This window comes from Selaginella moellendorffii, unplaced genomic scaffold, assembly GCF_000143415.4.
Source record: "Selaginella moellendorffii unplaced genomic scaffold, v1.0 SELMOscaffold_53, whole genome shotgun sequence".
Classification (NCBI taxonomy): domain Eukaryota; kingdom Viridiplantae; phylum Streptophyta; class Lycopodiopsida; order Selaginellales; family Selaginellaceae; genus Selaginella; species Selaginella moellendorffii.
Window position 1 is genome coordinate 324,794 of NW_003314314.1, and position 18,489 is coordinate 343,282.

General features: G+C 41.1%; 1 protein-coding gene across 1 annotated transcript; it reads left to right on the top strand.

Annotated features, from left to right (window-relative positions):
- Nucleotides 1–2,449: 2,449 nt before the first annotated feature.
- LOC9635944 lies at nucleotides 2,450–3,161 on the top strand. Its single transcript, XM_024687349.1, has 3 exons — nucleotides 2,450–2,484; nucleotides 2,535–2,847; nucleotides 2,913–3,161. The coding sequence occupies exons 1-3, from the start codon at nucleotides 2,450–2,452 to the stop codon at nucleotides 3,138–3,140; spliced, it is 576 nt and encodes a 191-aa protein (XP_024543117.1). The 3' UTR covers nucleotides 3,141–3,161.
- Nucleotides 3,162–18,489: the final 15,328 nt, after the last annotated feature.

Below are 18,489 nucleotides of genomic sequence, written 5' to 3' on the forward strand. Positions count from 1 at the left end.
CAAACCTTTTGGATTATCAAATCCTAACTGTCAAAGAGTCATTTTATAACCATGTCTTAGTGAATAATTGTGTTGATGAGGTTGCCAATTGCACGGGCCAAGAGAAGAAATCATTCATGTTGACTAAATTCTAAAGCATTGACATAACCTTTTGCACTCTGACCTCTGCCATCAAGTTGTATGGAGACTCACTTGAGAGTGGTGATTCACGCTGCACCTTCTTCTCCAGCGTTATGATTTCACTGTGCAAAACACCTAATTGCAAATGCTAGGTTTGCATATCTTCGATTTTCTTGTTGGATTGCTTCTAGAGTGCCATGATTCATAGCTCCCCAATCTCTTTATTGCCACCAGCATGCTCTCAATGGATTCCAGGGTTTCTCTACAGGTGTGCAGCAGCATCGTGGGTGAAAGGGTGAAGCTAAGCACCAAGATCAATGTGCTAATATCTATGCTTGAGAAAATCATTAGTGTCAAGTCGATCAAGTCAATAGTTCCCACAATGCTCAAGCTTGTCAAAGGGCCACTCCAAAAGGCTGGTTTCAAGCTCAAGATTGGCATGAGTGGCAGCAAGAGGAGTGGCTCACTAACTTTTCTTCTCAACCTTAAGGTCACTGGAGTGTTATGACATCCAGAACGTTTTTGTGATGGATCAATCCTTGGTAGAATCTGCAAGCCATGGTTTGAGTTCACACTTGAGGTAACTTCCAAGGCTTAAAGTTCATGTTTATTCAAACTCTTAGGAAATGGTTAAATAATTTGATTTTCTGATGTGATTCCAAGCTCCAAACAAAGTTATAGTGACATGTTTGTAAGTTGATTGTCAAATTGCTCACATAAATGCATGTACTGAATGAAAATCGTAGACCTGGCTGTGATTAACTCAGCTTTAACCAGCTACTTAATTTAGGACCTTAGGGACTCTAATTTGGGGTCTAAAAACCATGTAGAATATAGTGATCAGTCATCCAAACAATTTCTCTTTGCAGAAGCAAACTAAACAGATGTAGAGACAGTGAAAGTCTTAATGCTTGATAAAATGGAATGTAATTACTTTCCTTTCCCAGAATGAGTGATTCCAACTTAGGTTTTGACTAAAATCCTAACGATTTGATTTCCTTTGTCTTTCAAACTTTTATGTGGCTAGATCCAGACATTCATAAGCACACTTCCAGCCAAAGTGTCTTGTAGCATTGTAGGAGGTAATTGATTTTATAATGTTTAGTCTATGTGTTTGTAATGGGATTTTGTAGTTATATAGATGGCTTCTGGGATCTGATAGTTTCCTACATGTTTATGGTTACTTCCTCAAATACAACAATTGCTATTTTGATACTATTCCAACTTAATTTTTAAAAAACTATAAAGTCCAGATTGCATATTGCTAATCTATACATTAATGTGAAATACATTTAGTAAGGGTTAGGGCATTAAAGGCATTTTGCAAAGGGCAAGCTATGGCGCGAACAGAGCAGGAGCGCAGTGGATGCGTCACAGGTTTGTGGTCTCTCTTCCGACCAAAAAAGGCGCACAAGGGCGACAACAAGGTCCACCCGGAAGCCATGGACGCGGCGGCCTCGAAGCTGAAGGTCCAAGATCGTGTCTGTGAGGCTGTCTCGGGAGAAGCCATGGACGCGGCCGCCTTGAAGTTGAAGGAACTCAAGCGCGAGGTGAAAATCGTCTTAGAAGCGATACGACAGGAGCGAGGGCACAAGGAGCCGATCAAGCCGATCAAGCCGGAACAAGAGAAGGAGGACGAAGAGGAGAATCAAGAGAAGAAAGCGGAGCAGCTGAAGGAAGAGAAGAAAGCCGAGCAGGTGAACGAGGAGGAGAAAGAAGCCGATCAGATGAAGCCGATGAAGCTGGAACAAGAGGAAGCCGAGAAGCAGCTGAAGGAGGAGGAGCAAGAGAAGAAAGCTGAGCAGCTGAGCGAGGAGGAGCAGGAGAAAGAAGCCCATGAGACGAAGGAACTCAGGCGCGAGGTGAAACAGGAGCAAGGTCACAAGGAGCAGCCGCAGCTGGAACGAGAGGAGAAGAATCAGCCGATCAAGCCGATCAAGCCGATGAAGCAAGAGCAGGAACAGGAGGAGGAGCAGCAGATGAAGCCGATGAAGCAGCAGCTGGAACACGAGGAGGAGCAGACGATCAAGCCGATCAAGCAGCCGCTGGAACGGGAAGACGATCAAGAGAAGATGAAGCAGCAGGAGAATGACAAGCCCAATCAGGAGGAGCAGCGACCCAAGCCAATTCTACTGCCAGCCGGGGGTCGTCGTCCAGGTATGGTTCCTTTTGCTTCTCGCATTCTTCTTCTATTGTGACTCACGATGGCCTTCTGGACTTGCAGGTTCCAGGCCGAAGATGGTTCGCTTCTCTTCCTCAGCGGAGGACATTCTTCCCGACGGCACCCGACGGCGGAGTGAAACCCATCTTAGCGATGGCCGAGGGGGATATGTTGAGTTCGCGTATCTCGAAGCTCTCCACAAGGCAAATCGGTGGCTAAACCAGAGGGGAAAAACCGAGAAGAAGATCTGCAGCTTGGAAGAGGAAAAGCGCGAGGAAACAGAAGAGGAGAAGTACGAGGAAAAGTCTTGGAGTGTTAGCGCGCTCCGGATTCTGATCAGACTCACCGAGCAGCTTTACGAGGAGCTCAACGGCAAATCTAGCGACCGAGAGAGGATCAAGCGAGCGCGGAAGATGATGAGGCTCCAGAAAATGCTGGATAGGATCCCGAGTGAGAGGAAACCGTGGAAGAAGCTTCAGTCCGGCGAGGTGGTCTTCGTGAAGGAGGCAAAAGAACTATATGATCGTGCGGGGAGAGATTTTGTTGCCGAATTCAAGAGGAGACAGGTAAGTTTGATATACCTTTCAGATTCCAGATGGCCGTTTGCTAATAACTTCCGTGTTTGTTGTAGAGAGCTGGAGTGAACGATGAGTGTTTGTTTTGTCGGAACCATGATGGCGAGAAGATGATCGGCCGGGCTGGGGTGAACTCTAAGACGACTAGACCCTGGGTTTATCTGAGAAGAGAACACGAGCAAACTGTTCTAAGCACGTCGAAGAAACGAGAAATGAAGTTGGCTCCGAGCTCGAGAAGTTGGCTGCAAGGATTGGTCAACTGGAGGCCAGTGCTCGGACTCTAGCATCGGAGAAGCCAACTCTCAAGAGTCGAATCCAGAAGTTGGATCTCCAAGCAAGTTGAGCAGCGGCCACTAAAGCTATAGATCAGTTAAGTCGAGAGAAGATCGACCTTCTCGAGGACTCGACTCCAAAGTTTCACAGCTGTCCAAGACGTGAAAGCAGCGGGTGACAACTGTGTCTCGGGGCTCCAGGCCGAGAAGTCCATCACACTTCGGGCGTCTAAACAGGCCAGCGACCAGCCTCCACACTCTTCTAAGTCAAGAGAAGATCAATGGATCAAGTTGGACTACACTCTACAGTGTCTGGAGCAAGCAGAGATCTATCTTATCAGCTTTCCAGTGGACGGAGATGATTCAGGAGTGCCTGCTGCGGTAAGGCTGTTCATGATAGTAGTGAGGAACGACGTAAACCAGTGTCAGATGGCTGCAAGATGGCAAGAAGACGATATAGCTGAGGCTGCTCGTGACTGGGGTTTCGGATGGCTGCGGAGACTATAAGACAGACTACGCTAGATGTTCTCTGTCATCTGGTGGAATGAGGGAAGTGTTCGGACAGGAGTTCTTGAAGGAGAAGCCCCAGGGGATAATGGCTGACGGAGTCGAATCCGCTGCACGAGGTGGAGCTCTCGGCGAGAGCACGTCGAAAAGAGGATGGCGGAGTTTGGAAGTGCAAAGGCGAGGCTGGAGAAGCAAGTAACTGGCAGCTGATGGAGAGGATCACGGGACTCGAGGGGCTGGAGGAGAGAGAGACGTGCCAGATGCAAAGCAAAGCTTTGGGCGAGGAGCTCCGAAGGATGAAGAAGACAAGCCGAGGAGAACCGATGAGAGAGCACATGGAGTGCCGAGCTCCAGAGGTTTGGCAGATCAGATGGACGCTACATGCGACAAGAAGGAGCATCTGGCTTCGCAGGAAGCTGTGTTTTTGCATGCTTCCGCTCAAGCTTCTCAGCACGATCAAGGCCTGAAGTGGCAGAAGCATTCCCTAACTGTCAGAGGTTCTAAGCACGTCGAAGAAACGAGAATGGAAGTTCAAGAACTAACCAGCTCTCGAGAGTCAAATCCAGAACAGAGGTGCAAGCCAAGTACTGAGAGCTCGAGCAGCACAGGGAAGCAGTAGCAAGCCTCCAAAGCGCCAGAGACCAGTGTCCACACTTCTAAGTCAAGAGAAGATCAACCTCTTCGAGGAGATATCCTCCCTCGACTCCAAAGTTTCGGAGATATCTTGATCAATCGGGAGATAGCAGATAATTTTGTCAAGATCTGGGCTTCTCAAGCGGAGCTCGCCGAGACGGTGGCCGAGATCGGAGCAGTCAGCCAGCCGAGTGGAGCAGAGTCCATCAAACGTCGGTGGGGGAACAGCGAGATGAAGGAAAAGATGAGGTGCCAAGATGGATCAAGACAAAGCTCTCTAGTTGATGGAAACGGGACGAGAGCTTCAATGCTGTCCAGGATCGCTCTAGGTGCTTGGATGATAGAAGATGATGATGGCAAGATGATCTCGAACTCGAAGAAACTGCTTGTGGCGGTGGAGCCAGAGGTTCAGCTTCACAAAGACTGAAAAAGGCTGATGTTCGCCTCTGACATGCGGAGACTACAAGAGCTGGAGCGAACTTTAAGATGCAGCAACAGTCATAAAGACAGAAGATCGGACGAGTTTCATGGAACGTGGAAGCTGGTGCAAAGTGATTCAGAGGTTCAATGGCCACCTTTACAATCCAGCAATCTGGACTGAGGGTATGTAGAGTCATTCGTTTTTTCCTCTTCCATTCATTTCATCCGTGTTGTTAAACAGAAGAAGTAAGCTGCAGCGACACACAAATTGTGATGGTAGCTCCTTTAGTATCAGCAACAAATCCTATGGTATTTTTTTTTTCGTTTTTTAATTTTCTCCTCTGGTGGAATATCTTCTGAGCTCCAACTTGGTCCAGATCGTAGGAGGCCGTCTCTTCGAGACTAAATAAATAAAACATCTCAGAGACTACGCTAAGGAGCTGCTTATTCTGGCCAACTTGTGAGTATAACCTTGAGAGATTATGTTTTTTTTTCTATTTGGAAAATAGTCTGACTGCCAACTTGGTCCAGATCATAGGAGGCCGCCAGAAGAATATGTAAATGAGGGTGGAGCAGGACTTGAAGCAGCGAAAGATAAAACCAGCGTCAGAGATCATAAGAATCGAGCAAGTGGAAATGGAAAACTGTAAGATGATTTTAAAACTTGGAGAGAAAGGGAGCAGGCTGAAACAGCTAAGATCGAGCAGCAAAGATTGAGCAGCTTAAAGACGAAAAATTTCTTAAAGAAAAGTGGAAGCAGCTAAAGAGCAGTGACAAGTTTGATCGAGCAGCAGAATAGTTCAGACTCGTGATAGTGTTTTTCATATCATTTTCTTTGATTTAGCTGTAAAAACCATGATTTAATGTTCAAATTTATAATGTTTCAATCTCTGAAAAGTCTGAGATCCGACTTTGATCCTAGCAACAAGATGATACCTAGAGCACGCTAGGACTTGGCGGCGCGGCCGCTTGGCAAGGCATCCCCTGAAAAACTCGTGAACTTTAACATGTAGGCCGAGTATTTGCAATCTGTAGACTTGTCTCTAACATCGTGGATCTTCTTGTACGTTTGCAAGGATTCCTGATCAGTTTGTCCCCGTAACTTGATTAGAAAATGGAAAAACAAATCCAGCTCAGGAAAATAAGATCTTACATAGTTTGCTCCAGAGGCATTACCATCACATAGCATGTAAATTTGAACCGACCCGACCAAATGAACGATCTTCAATCCACTGGGAGTTTAGCAACTCCACCTGTGAAATAAAAGGAACGAAACAAGAAAAAACAATGATGCGAGTCATACTATTAACAAGAACCTCCAGTGGTTCTGGGAAAAAGCAAAATCAAATGAGACTAGAAGAATTCCAAAGCCTTTGAAGACGTGCATGTTGATAAAGGACGCTTTGCCTTAAATCTCCTGCTGGACTGTGGGGTAACAATGGTGATAGCAAAGGTGTTCGACTTTCTAGGCACCCAGGCACACGACACCACGTTAGAGCAAGAACTCAGGAGCTAATATGTACGCACCTGTATAAAGCCATTTGACTTGGTCTAGAAGGTCATAAGGGGATGAAAAGACCTCTTTCCAGACAGTCAAAGTTGTTACCATTGTATGGGAAAAAAACTAAATTTCTGCACGTTGCCACCAATCAAACTTGTAAGATTGCTGTACGTGAGCATCAAAGAAAGCTTCAAATTGTGAACGAGAGTCTAAAGGCCATTGCATTTGTAACAATTGGCGAGAGACTTGCCTTCACCTCTGCAATTTCTTGCACTTAGTTTGATAGATAGATCAGCATTGCAACTTTTTACCAGCCTCCACACACAAGCACTCTTTTAGATACTCTTGTATAGGAATTTTATAAGTAGAAAATTATAAATAAAAGTTCCTACAAATACTGATTAAATTGAAGAAATTTGATTATTAATTGATTCTTTTTACTCTTTACATTTGGCCTTTGACATTTTCCTTTATTTAGTTATTATGTTGCAAGTTTATATTTTTATGGGTTCTTAAAATCTATGAAATCAAGAATGCTAATATTTAAAGCAAGTTTTTATTGGTAATAAAGTTTTATTAGTTTCACTATTTTATGTTTTTTTGAGAAAATATTATAGAGTAATCTATATTTAGTTACACACACACACACACAATATAAAGGTATTCTTAAAGCATAACACCAGACTGGTATACAACTACTAAATTTTTTACAATTGCATTAGCTGGTAATAATATATATTTTATCTAGAAATATTAAACTAATGATATTTTAAAATTCTCAACATACCAATTAATGTTAAAAACTGTATAGTAATTGTTACAATAAAAGTAATAAATTTTTTCATATTTAAAATAAATAAAAATGGATTTAAAAGTAGATTAAAGATATGGTTTTTGTATTCTTTAATAAATCATGGTATTTGAATAGGATAGTTATGTGAAGCAAAAACTCCAACAACACCAACATAAATAAGTATAAAGAAGCACTGCTACCTAAGGATTAAAACTTCCCTACTATGATGTTAATAATCATGGCTATGTAGAGCTTTGTCCTCCTTAATACCAACATTATCAGCAATGCCAATATTATTTTCCACCACAACACTCACTTACTCAATTATTTTTTACTTTTCTTAAGGCTTTCTTTTGCATTTTCTCTCCCTCTCCCATCAATATTACTATTGTCTTTTGATCCTTTATGGTGGAAAACTGCCCAAGGGATCAAAGAAAAGTTAGATTAACATTGCTGATTGAAATGTTTGGGAAAGTAAGAAAATCAAAGCTTTTGTGTTTTTTATTGCTTCCTTGTTCTTCATATTTCAACTATAGTCTTAAAGTTTTGCCTATAAACCTCATAATTAGAAGAGATTTTGTAAATGGTATGTGTTTAATATTCTAATTATTGTGTAATCTTTGGTCCTAACACCTAGGTGAATTTGGTGAATTGGCTAGAAGAAAGCCATGAAGTTAAAAATTATATGCTTCTATTATGGACTTTTGACAACCAAGTGCTCTTATATTTCAGAAAAAACCCCCTAAGGGACTAGTGAGTCCAACCAACTTTATTATAAGGGCACTTCTAAATACCAATAGACTAGTGAGTCTGGCCAGCTTGATTAGAAAAGCTTGACAAAGATGCTAGAATCTCCAGAACACTACGTTACTTTGGCAATATAAAGTCCTTGCAAGGATATTAATTTGTTTCTTCTCAACAACAATCTCTTTAGATGTTCCAAAATTCCAACCAAGGGGATTTCCTAATACTCTTACTGTATTTTTTTGTATTAAATGTCCAACTAGAACTTCATATTCATCAAATTCCAAATTTTCACAATTCTAACTAGAAAAACCAAAGAAGATGTTAATAACTACCAAACAAAAGCTCTAGTAAGATTTATACAGTATTTAAGAAGTTGCATAGACACTCTCTCTTCTGCCATAACGGCAAAAGGTTGATATAGTTTGACCACTTTATTATTGGCCACTCTTGTGCTAGTGGACTTAATTGAACATCTTAAGTGTACTTAGACCAAATAAGCATAAGGGTGGAATTTTTTTATGTTGCACTAGCTAATGACAAAAACCTTTATGTGTTGAGTTTAATTCCTTAATAATGCTATATGCTTATCGTGTCCACCAAACACCCTCACTATCATGCCCCATATATTGATTTCATTCCAATTCTTTGTGCTATTTATAGTAAGTGTTTAGATTTGTTTAAAAGGCATATTTATGGAATGTAGAGAGTGTCATGAATCCTATGGTGTTGTTCCCACATCTCAATTCACAATCTAGTTATATTCCACATCTAGTAAATTTTCAAACTCATCCCATAAACTAGTTCTTGAGATTGGGATGAAAGCCCAAAAGCATATATTTTTCTAGGGTGAGGGATAAGGGGGTTGTGGGGGGTTCCAAATGTATAGTAGGGATGGTGCTTAAAAGTATTGTTGACCACTTGAGATATTAGTTTAGCTTCTATTAAGCTGTAGTGCTTTTTATTCTGCATCTAGTTTAGGAATAAACTCAAGTTCCATGTTGCTTTAGTCAGTGGGGTACCCACCTCTTTGTTATAGGCCACTAGTATGCCAAAATTGGGGTAGACATTGTTTGATACTATTTTATATGCAAGAGCTGGATATGGGAAGTTAGTGCTCATAGGAAGTATTAATTGCATACTAGATCTTCATTTTGTTGCACAAAGGGCTTGGAGTTTGATGTAAACCACAAATATTTTCTTTCTAATTTGCCAAATTACCTCTTCTATTCAACCACCTTTGTTTTTGTCTTAGTTAAGTGCCCTTGCCAAGATCCTCACTTATTGTATTAACTCTTATTTGGTCCTATTTAGATTCAATTACTCACTGCACGAGTAATAGGGTGTTATCTATCCATCTATAGATTTCCAAACTTTCTCCTAATCCCCCTCTTTGGGTTAAACTGAATTTAAGGTTCAACTACATTCCTCGTAAGCACAAGTAGCTAAGCACACCAAGTTGTAAGCCACAAATTTTTCCTTTCCAATCTGCTAGCTTACCTCGTTTATCCGATTAATACTGCTTTGGCCTTAGTTAAATTCCCTTGCCAAGGTTCCTACCTATTGTACCAACTCCTACTTGGTTCTATTTGGTTTCAGTTACTCATTGCATGAACAATGGAGCATTAACCATCCATCCACGGAGTCCTAAATCTCTCCCAATCCCCCTCCCCAGGTTAGATTGGACTTAAAGTTTGGTTACACTCCCCACAAGCACAAGCAACCAAGCACACCAAGCCACTAAGTTCCTAACATCCTTTAGTACAACAAAACTTGATCATGGGACCTTTTAAATCCCAAGCCTTGGGTGCAACACTTGCTTCAAGACACCGGAGGGAAACATCGTGGCCTAACGGCCTAGTATAGGTACCCTTACTCCCCCACTTCGATCCCGAAGGGAAGGCCCAAGCCTTTAGGAAGGGCGAGGATCAATGAGTTACAAGGTACTCAAGTGGGGCACCACTCCATATGAGCTGGGAGCACTACAGTCTGTTTCCCTTCTAGGAGTGGGAGTTGCTCTTGAGCACTTCCTTGGGTGGCCCCTTCGGCACCACCTGAGTCCATGCTCACCATACTCACTTCCACCTAAGGCCCCTTAGCCCCAGTTTCAACCTCAAGTCAGTTTAGAAGCACCACTAGAGAGTTTCTTCAAGATTGGTTTCTAAACCTCATTACCCCTACTAAACCTCATTATCCCTGCAACCCCCCCTAGAATTTAATGTTTGAGTCAATTTTTCTTGAGCTTTTGAGCATTTTAACTAGTGATTTTGGTTTCATTCTCTTGGTTTGAGTATAAGCTTTCAAACGAATCCATCCACACCTATTTTTGTGTGCAAAGTCGAGAAATTTCCATGCAAATGTTTTCTCCTTAGGCATTTTGAGTGTTGGAGTTTAATTTTGCTTCTTTTCCCCTTTTCTTTATAAGATTTTTTCTTTTCGTTGTGAAAAATTGGCATTTATTGGAGTGAAAATGATTTTAGTTGGGGAAATCTACATAAGGATACTCTTTTATTTGGAGTTATCCCATTTAGATACTTTGCTCTCACAAAAGTCAGAGTTTTTAGTGCATTGGATTTTCCACGACCTGGCATCTACTGCATAGTTGTCATGAATGTGACTTTAGGTATCGAAAGATACTTGTTGGCCAGTCCTTATGGACACTCTTTCCTTACTATCATGACAGTAGAAGGTTGATACAATTGGTTTCCTTTATCATTCTCATTTGAGTTAGTTGAGAAATTGGTCAATGACCTTGCATTTAAATTGGATAAACATAAGGTAGGAACCTTATGTGTTTCTTGCTAAGCATACTTGGCCTGGTTTGAGAAACTCATGTCATTGGCTTGCACTTGTTAGTATTAAAAACCCCCGCGATATTAAGATTGGTCCCTCAATATTCGCTAGATGATAGCTTATCATGTCTACCAAACACCCTCGCTTTTATGCTTTTTGTAATAGTCTCATTTCGATCTCAAATGCTATTTACAAAAAGTGTCTGGATTTGCTCATTTGGCATATCTATAGAATATCAAAATTGTCCTAAACACAATGGTCCTAGATACTAACTCCTAGTAATAATGGAGGCTTGGGATGAAAGCCCAAAACATGTGTTCCTTGGGGGGGGGGTTTAAATGTATAGTAGGGATAGTGGTTGGAATGCATGTTTGACCACCTGAGACATTAGTTTGGCTCTTGCTAAATTGTGTCACACTTTGTTCTACGTTTGGTTTAGGTCTAAGCCCAAGCTCCACGCTGCTCTAGTCAATGGGGTACCCTCCTCCTTGCATTAGGCCACCGGTATGCCAAAATTGTGTTAGACATTATCTTACACCATTTTGTATGTAGGTTCTGGATATGGGGAGCTGGTGCTCATGGGATTGTACTGGACCCTTGTTATATAGTGCAACAGCCTTGAAGTTTAGCTCCAAATTCAAGTGTGCTACATTTCGCATCAAAGGAATTATCTCAACAATTCCTATCCAACTTTTGTCAGATTTTTTGGCTCAAGTTGCATATGTAGAGACTTTTTTAGTAGATTCGAAGCAACTTGTGTAGGATTAGTTGGATTGCATCATCCAGTAAGAATGTTGTATACATTTTCAATTACTGATAGAGGCATGCATGCAACTAGCGAGATGGTGAAAAGGAACCATGTTGATGATTCTGAAACCTTTAGATGGGCAAATCGAGAGGAGAAAACTCCTTTTAGAGATGTTGTGAAAGAGGTTGAGGCTAAGGCAGTAGAGGAAGAGCTAGATGCTATAGCACTACAGTGTACGGCTTAGGAAGTTGAGATTGAGAACTTGTGAAGAGAAGTTCGCAAATTGAAGAAAGAGAACAAAAAGAGGAAGAAAGAAGCTAATGCAGATAAACCAACTAAACTTAAGCAACCGGACTCCTCTTTAAGTTCTAAGGACCATAAAGTTCTACAATCACCCCTGGTTGCATGAGTTTCAAAGTTCAAGCCTCTGAAACCACTCAATTTCATAGGTATGTGGGACTATCAGGTTTTGGAAGACGGGGTCTATGATATGGAAAACTATTTCATAGTGGCAGATGTAGATGATCATATGAAAGTTGCGTGCGCGTAATCTTTTTTCACCGATCATGCCAAAACTTGGTGGCACCAAGTGTGTGCTGAAAAAGGGCAGACTAGAAATTGGACCAAGATGCAGTCTTGTATCCGTAAAGAATATTTGTCAGATGATCTTGGCCTAAGCCTTCACGCGGAGCTGTGGCGGTTAAAGTAGCAAGGGGGCCTTATGCATTATGTTAATGCATTTGCTCAAAAGTGTATTATGATTGCCAATATAAGTGATGAAGATGCTCGGAGTTATTTCCTGGAGGGTTTAAGTTCACTTTCTCGCAATGAGATATTGAAGTTTAAGCCGAAGACGTACCTAGAGTGTAAGGAGGCAGCGTAGCAAATTGCCTTTAGTCACTCACTTATGGAACAATATCAACAACCATATACTAGTACCTCAGACAAGAATAAAAATTCTGGGGATAAACAAGGTGATTGAAAATAGAGGGTGGAAGGAAGGTTCTGCCCTGGAGGCTCACAAGCAACACTTAACAAAGGTGGTGGTGGTTGGAGACCACTAGCAGCTTCTTCTGGTCCTAGGCCCTCTGTTCGTCCTCCTAGTGGGTACAAGTAGCAGCAACCTGCGAAACTTGCTCCTAGCAAAACGGGTAATGTGGGTTATTACTTCCATTGTGGAGAATCAGGACATAAGTCCTCGAAATGTCCCAATAAGCATAAGACAAAGTCTCGTGTTAATGTCATGAGGGAAGACGATGGTGGTGAAGCTGAAGGGGTTGACAAGTTGGTTAATGCAGACTATGAGGAAGAGGAGGTGAGTTACTTTTGTTGCTGTCCTCAAGCTTTTCTCACAGTTAATGCAAACACTGATCTATTGATGTATCTGGTAGGCTTTGTCCGCAGACACCGAATCTGAGTGATGATTGATATAGGAGCTATGCACAATGTGATATCCGAAGACTTAGTTAAGTTGTTAAGATTGAATGTTGAGCAAATATCACCCATACACTTCTGATTTGTGAAAGATGGGTAAGTAGCCAGAAAATTTGTGAGTGATGTTCCAATAAAAATATCCAAGTGCAAAGAAAAAGTGGACTTGGTATTGTTGAAGATACTAGATTTTCAAATGGTATTTAGTATGGATTTCTTTAACAAATATATTAAAGGGATTTATGGTGCTAGACAAAGTCGTATCATATCAAAGTCAGAAGGACGTCCGATGTGTCCTTCCAGTTGCAAAAGTGCTCCTCAAAGGATTAGGATCTAAGTTCTTGACCGCGAGAGCCGCTCAAAAATCAGCTAAGAAGGGATGTCAGACCTTTAAGTGATGGAAGCTGAGAGTGATGGTGATTCAGCTTGAATTGGTGATGGGGTTGATTCTTACCAAAAAAGATATTGGAGTTGTTGGTGAGGAATTAAGATATCTTTCCGAAGGATTTGCCACTAGGGCTACCTCCTAGCCATGAGGTTGATCATCGGATTGAGGTCATTTTGGGTTCTCAACTACTTACAAAAGCTTTATATCATTTGAATATCAAAGAGATGACTGAACTCAAAAAGCAACTCACAAAGCTTCTTAACAAAAGTCATATTTGACCAAGCAAATCACCTTATGGAGTGTTAGTCCTTTTTGTTATGAAAAAGGATGGAATCATGAGAATGTGTATTGACTATCAGGCACTCAACAAGATGACGGTCAAAAACAATTATCCTTTGCCTCGCATTGATGACTTATTTAACCAACTCTTAAAAGCTAAGTATTTTACATGACTTGATTTGTAGTTTGGGTATTATGAGATACGGGTGGCAGATCAAGATGTGGAGAAGACAGCCTTTAAGACTCATTATGGATCTTATGAGTTCCTTGTTATGCCATTTGAGTTACACAATTCTCTAGCAACGTTCAACACTATGATGGATAGAATATTCGGAGTTGTTGTCTTATATATCAATGATGTTTTAGTCTTCAATGAAACATTAGAGGACCATTTGAAACACTTGGAGTTGGTGTTTCAAAAATTGCATGAACACAAATTATATACTAAGGAAAGTAAATATGCTTTTGGACAATTGCGCATGAACTTTCTTGAATATGTAGTTGGTGGTGGTGTAATTGAGGTGGATCCAAAGAAGGTGAAAGCAATGAAGTCTTGGGAAGTTCCAACCATTGTATCAGATGTTCATTTCTTTCTTGGTTTAGCGGGATATTATTGCAAGTTTGTGCGCAATTTTGCAAGAATTGCTTTTCCGTTGTTGAGTTAACAAAAAGTAGTATACCATTTCATTGGACACTGACTTGTCACCGTACTTTTGTACGGTTGAAGGAAATTTTGACTATGGTTCCTATTCTCAGGATCCCAGATCTTGATAAACCTTTCAAAATGCATTGTGATGCATCTGGCTATGCTATTGGTGCCGTGTTGTAACAAGATTGTGGCAAAGTGGTTGGTGTTAAGCTAAAGCGACATGGTTGTCCTATTGCATTCTATTCCAAGAAATTGGATGAAACCCAACAAAGATGGCCAACGCATGAGAAAGAGATGTTTGCTATAATGTCAACATTGGAACACTGGAGACACTATTTGGATGGACATACCAAGGTTTATACAGATAGTAACACATTGAGTTACTTTGCTACGCAGCCTAAGCTTATGCCAAAGCAGGCTTATTGGCAAAAGAAGCTTGCTAGATTTGATATTATATTAACCTATTAAGGATAATATTGTTTCGGATGCGTTGAGTCATTAGGCTCAGTTCCGGGCAATGTCAGCAATCAGTTCATATTGGTTGGAGGACGTTCAGGCTTCATATAGTAGTGATCCATTGGCGAAAGCAATTTTGCACCGTGTGGAGTTGTCGAAGTAGAACCTTGGTAGCGAAGCAGCGAAAGTTGCCAGTCAAACCAATTCGAAGCTTCACTTCTCAATTCAGGATGGGCTTATATTCTATAAGCAAGAAATATTGTATCTTCCTTCTAAGGATCTGCAGTAATTGTTTCTACGGGAACATCATGATGTTCTGGCAGCAGGACATGGTGGAAAATGCAAGACTCTTGCTTCATTGAAAAAGGGATTTTTCTGGTCTTGTATGGAAGGTGATGTAGTGGATTATGTCCATTCGTGCCCTATATGCCAGCAATGTAAGCGCAGAACTAAGAAGCAGACTCGAAAGTTGCAGTGTATTCCAGCACCGGCATGGCTATTTCAGAGTGTGACACTTGATTTCATCACTTGCTTGCCAAAGTCTAAGGGTTATGATACTTTGATAGTGGTTATGGATCAGTTGTCAAAGATTGCCCACTTCATTCCAACTGTGGGAACAGTGAATGCGAAACAAGCAGCAAAGCTCTTTTTCAATGAAGTAGTGTAGGTTCGTGGTCTTCCCGAAGAGATGATCTCTAATAAAGATTTGAGGTTTACGGGGAAGTTTTTGGGCACACTGTTCTAGCTGTTTGGTACCAAATTGAAATTTAGTACGGCTTATCATCCTCAAACTGATGGGCAGATTGAACGTGTGAATGCTCAAGTTGAGGATTATCTGTGTTATTATGTCCCGGCAGATCAATACGACTAGGTTGAGCATTTAGACACAGCAAAAATCTGTTATAACAACATATTTCATAGCACTATAGGCTATTTTCCATAGGAGATGCTGCAAGGGAATGCTCGTGGGGTGCCTCAACAGATAGTTGTACCAAAATCAATGTCCAAAGTGTTGGTCCCGATTGTTGAGACTTATGTAGAGTAATTACACCAAGGTTGGTCTAGAGCTACTGAGGCGATGGGCAAAGCTCAAGATAGGTATTAACATGATAAGGATTAGTATCATTGGGATGTATCCTATCAAGTGGGAGATCAGGTGTGGCTCTCTTCCCGGAACTTGAATATTAAGGGATTTTTATCCTGAAAGCTATTACCACAATATGTTGGGCCCTATTGGGTATTGGCGTGAGTTGGTGATGTATCCTACAAGTTGGACCTTTTGGATGAGTTGTCCCATATACATTATGTGTTTTATGTCAGTTTACTGGCACCATATCGTGTTGATGCAAATTGCTCTATGGACATTCGTCCCCCTCCAGAAGTTATACATGGTGACCTTGAGTATGAGGTCAAAGCGATTCTCTTGACCCGCAAAGCTCGTGGTGGTTGTCCAAGAAATATCTAGTTAAGTGGAAAAGTTACCCGACTTGTGAATTAACTTAGGAACCTCTTAAGAATCTTACACATGCTCGTGAGCTTGTCACGGAGTATAAGAATCGTAATAAAGACTAGCTTTTGTAAACCTTGTAATAAATCTTACAAATCAATAAAATAATATATTTTTATAAGTCAAAGTTCATTTATTTCGTTTGTGAGTACTTGGGTCAGTTTTGGCAGGCTAACTTCGGCACTTCGGTGCATGGGTCCAATACATAACCATGGGGATAACTATTATAGACTAATCACAAATCCCTGCCTCTCTCTCGATGACTCATTTTTGAAAAGGGCATAATCATGTAAACAACTTATGTTGCCAGTTTATAATAGTTGTCTAAATCTTCCCGACGGGGTTGATTTCTTGCTCATGGAAAGTTTGGCCTTTGGTCTTCTCCCTATGTCCCTACGGGCAAGGATGTATCATTCCTTTGTAAGTCGAGTGGTACTCGAAGCAGCAAGGGTGGCTAACTATGTTAGTTATTTCCTTGTCGGTGATGGCTGAAGGGTGTCTGAGTTTTAACATCTTTGGATATAGAGGAGAGGTTATTTTATAACTCATTTAAGTTGGTGTGTTTCACACATAGTGTGCATTCCGTTAACTTTCAGAATTGTTTCCTTGATGGTTTGTTAGACTTGGGTATTGTAGTGTATGTGATCATGGGATGAGATTTAGATATACTATCACCATAGATCCTTAGAACCTTGAGGAATAAATAAGGATAAAATAGCCATTAAGGGCTCTCTCATCAAGTAATTACCCCTTTTCCAGTTAATTTAAGGAGAGAGAGATAGAGTGCACTACATGTGGTATCAGAGCAAATGGCACAAGTTTAATTCCCATTGATTAGTGGCTACTTAAAAATATAATATATAATATATACCCTTGAGTAAGGTATATTCCTACCCTTAAATTTGAAATCGTATATATTGGGCATCTATGCATACGTCCTTCCTCTTGTGTGGAGTATCCATAAACGAAGGTATCCACCATAGAACTGCGGTACGGGTGGATGACTACTAAGTTGCTTCATATGGAATAACTAGTCTACACAATAGAAGGATTGGTAAATTCAGTGTGAAAATGGAGGTGTTAGTTCCCCTTGGCTCAGTAAGGGTTGTTAGTCAATAGTTAATGAGGACATTGACATCTCTGAAGGGGGGGTGAGTGTAGTGTATATAATCATGGGATGAAATTTGGATATACTATCACAGTGGATCTTTAAAACCTTGGGGGATAAATGGGGATAAAATAGCTACTAAAGGCTCTTTTGTCAAGCAATTGCCCCTTTTCCAGGGTGTGCTACAGATATGCATCGACGAGTGTCTTCCCTAAGGGGGGGAGAGTGTTGCAAATGTGACTTTGGGTATCGAAAGATATTTATCTGCCAGTCCTTACAAACACTTTTTCCTTACTACCATGAAGGCAAGAGGTCAGTACAATTGGTTCTCTTTATCATTCCCACTTGAGCTAGTTGAGAAATTGGTCAATGACCTTGCACTTAAATTGGATAAACATAAGGTAGGAACCCTATGTGTTTCTTGCTAAGCATACTCGGCCTGGTTTGAGAAACTCATGTCATTAAGAACCCTCGTGATATTAAGATTAGTCCCTCTATTTGCTAGATGATACCTTACCGTGTTTGCCAAACACCCTCACTTTCATGCCCTTTGTGTTAATCTTATTTCAGTTTCAAATATTATTTATAGAAAGTGTCTAGTGTCTCTAGGACAAGCTCGAAACTTACTAAATATCTAAATATGGAATGTTCCTACACTAAGGGAGGCTTGCCCAAAGCATGTCTTCCTTATAAGGGGTGTTATGGGGGTTCCAAATGTATAGTAGGGATAGTGGTTGGAATGCATATCCAACCACCTAAGATATTAGTTTGGCTCTTGTTGGGCTGTGTCGTTCCTTGTTTTGTGTCTGACTTGGGTCTAAGCCTAAGCTCCACACTGCTCTAATCGGTGGGGTACCCTCCTTCTCGTGTTAGGCCACCAGTATGCCAAAATTGTGCCAGACATTGTCTGACACTATTTTGCGTGCAAGTTTTGGATACAGGGAGCTGGTGCTCGTGAGGTTGTACCGGACCTTCATTATGTAGCACAACAGGCTTAAAGTTCAACTCCAAATTCATGTGTGCTACAATAATGGACACTTTATATTAGTTTGCACTTATTCCAGTTAGAGATGGCAACAAATAAACTTCCATACAATGCCTAGGGTACAAGGAAATTTTTAACGCCTTCTACAAGAGCTCGATTATCAGACTACTCTTTCCAAGGAGGAGGATTCATCATTACTATAGATATCAAGTCAGGAAGTCTACCACCCATGGCTCTTCTTGCACAAATCCACATTCTACAATGAGGCACTAACTTGACATATTTATCTAGCAATGGTGACATCTTCGCCAAGACACACATCACTCATTTTGAGTAATATTGCATGTCAAACAGCATCGTCAAGGATGATCACAAGCTCCGCGACTTTTTGTGATTGTTCACTAGCCGAGCAGCAACAT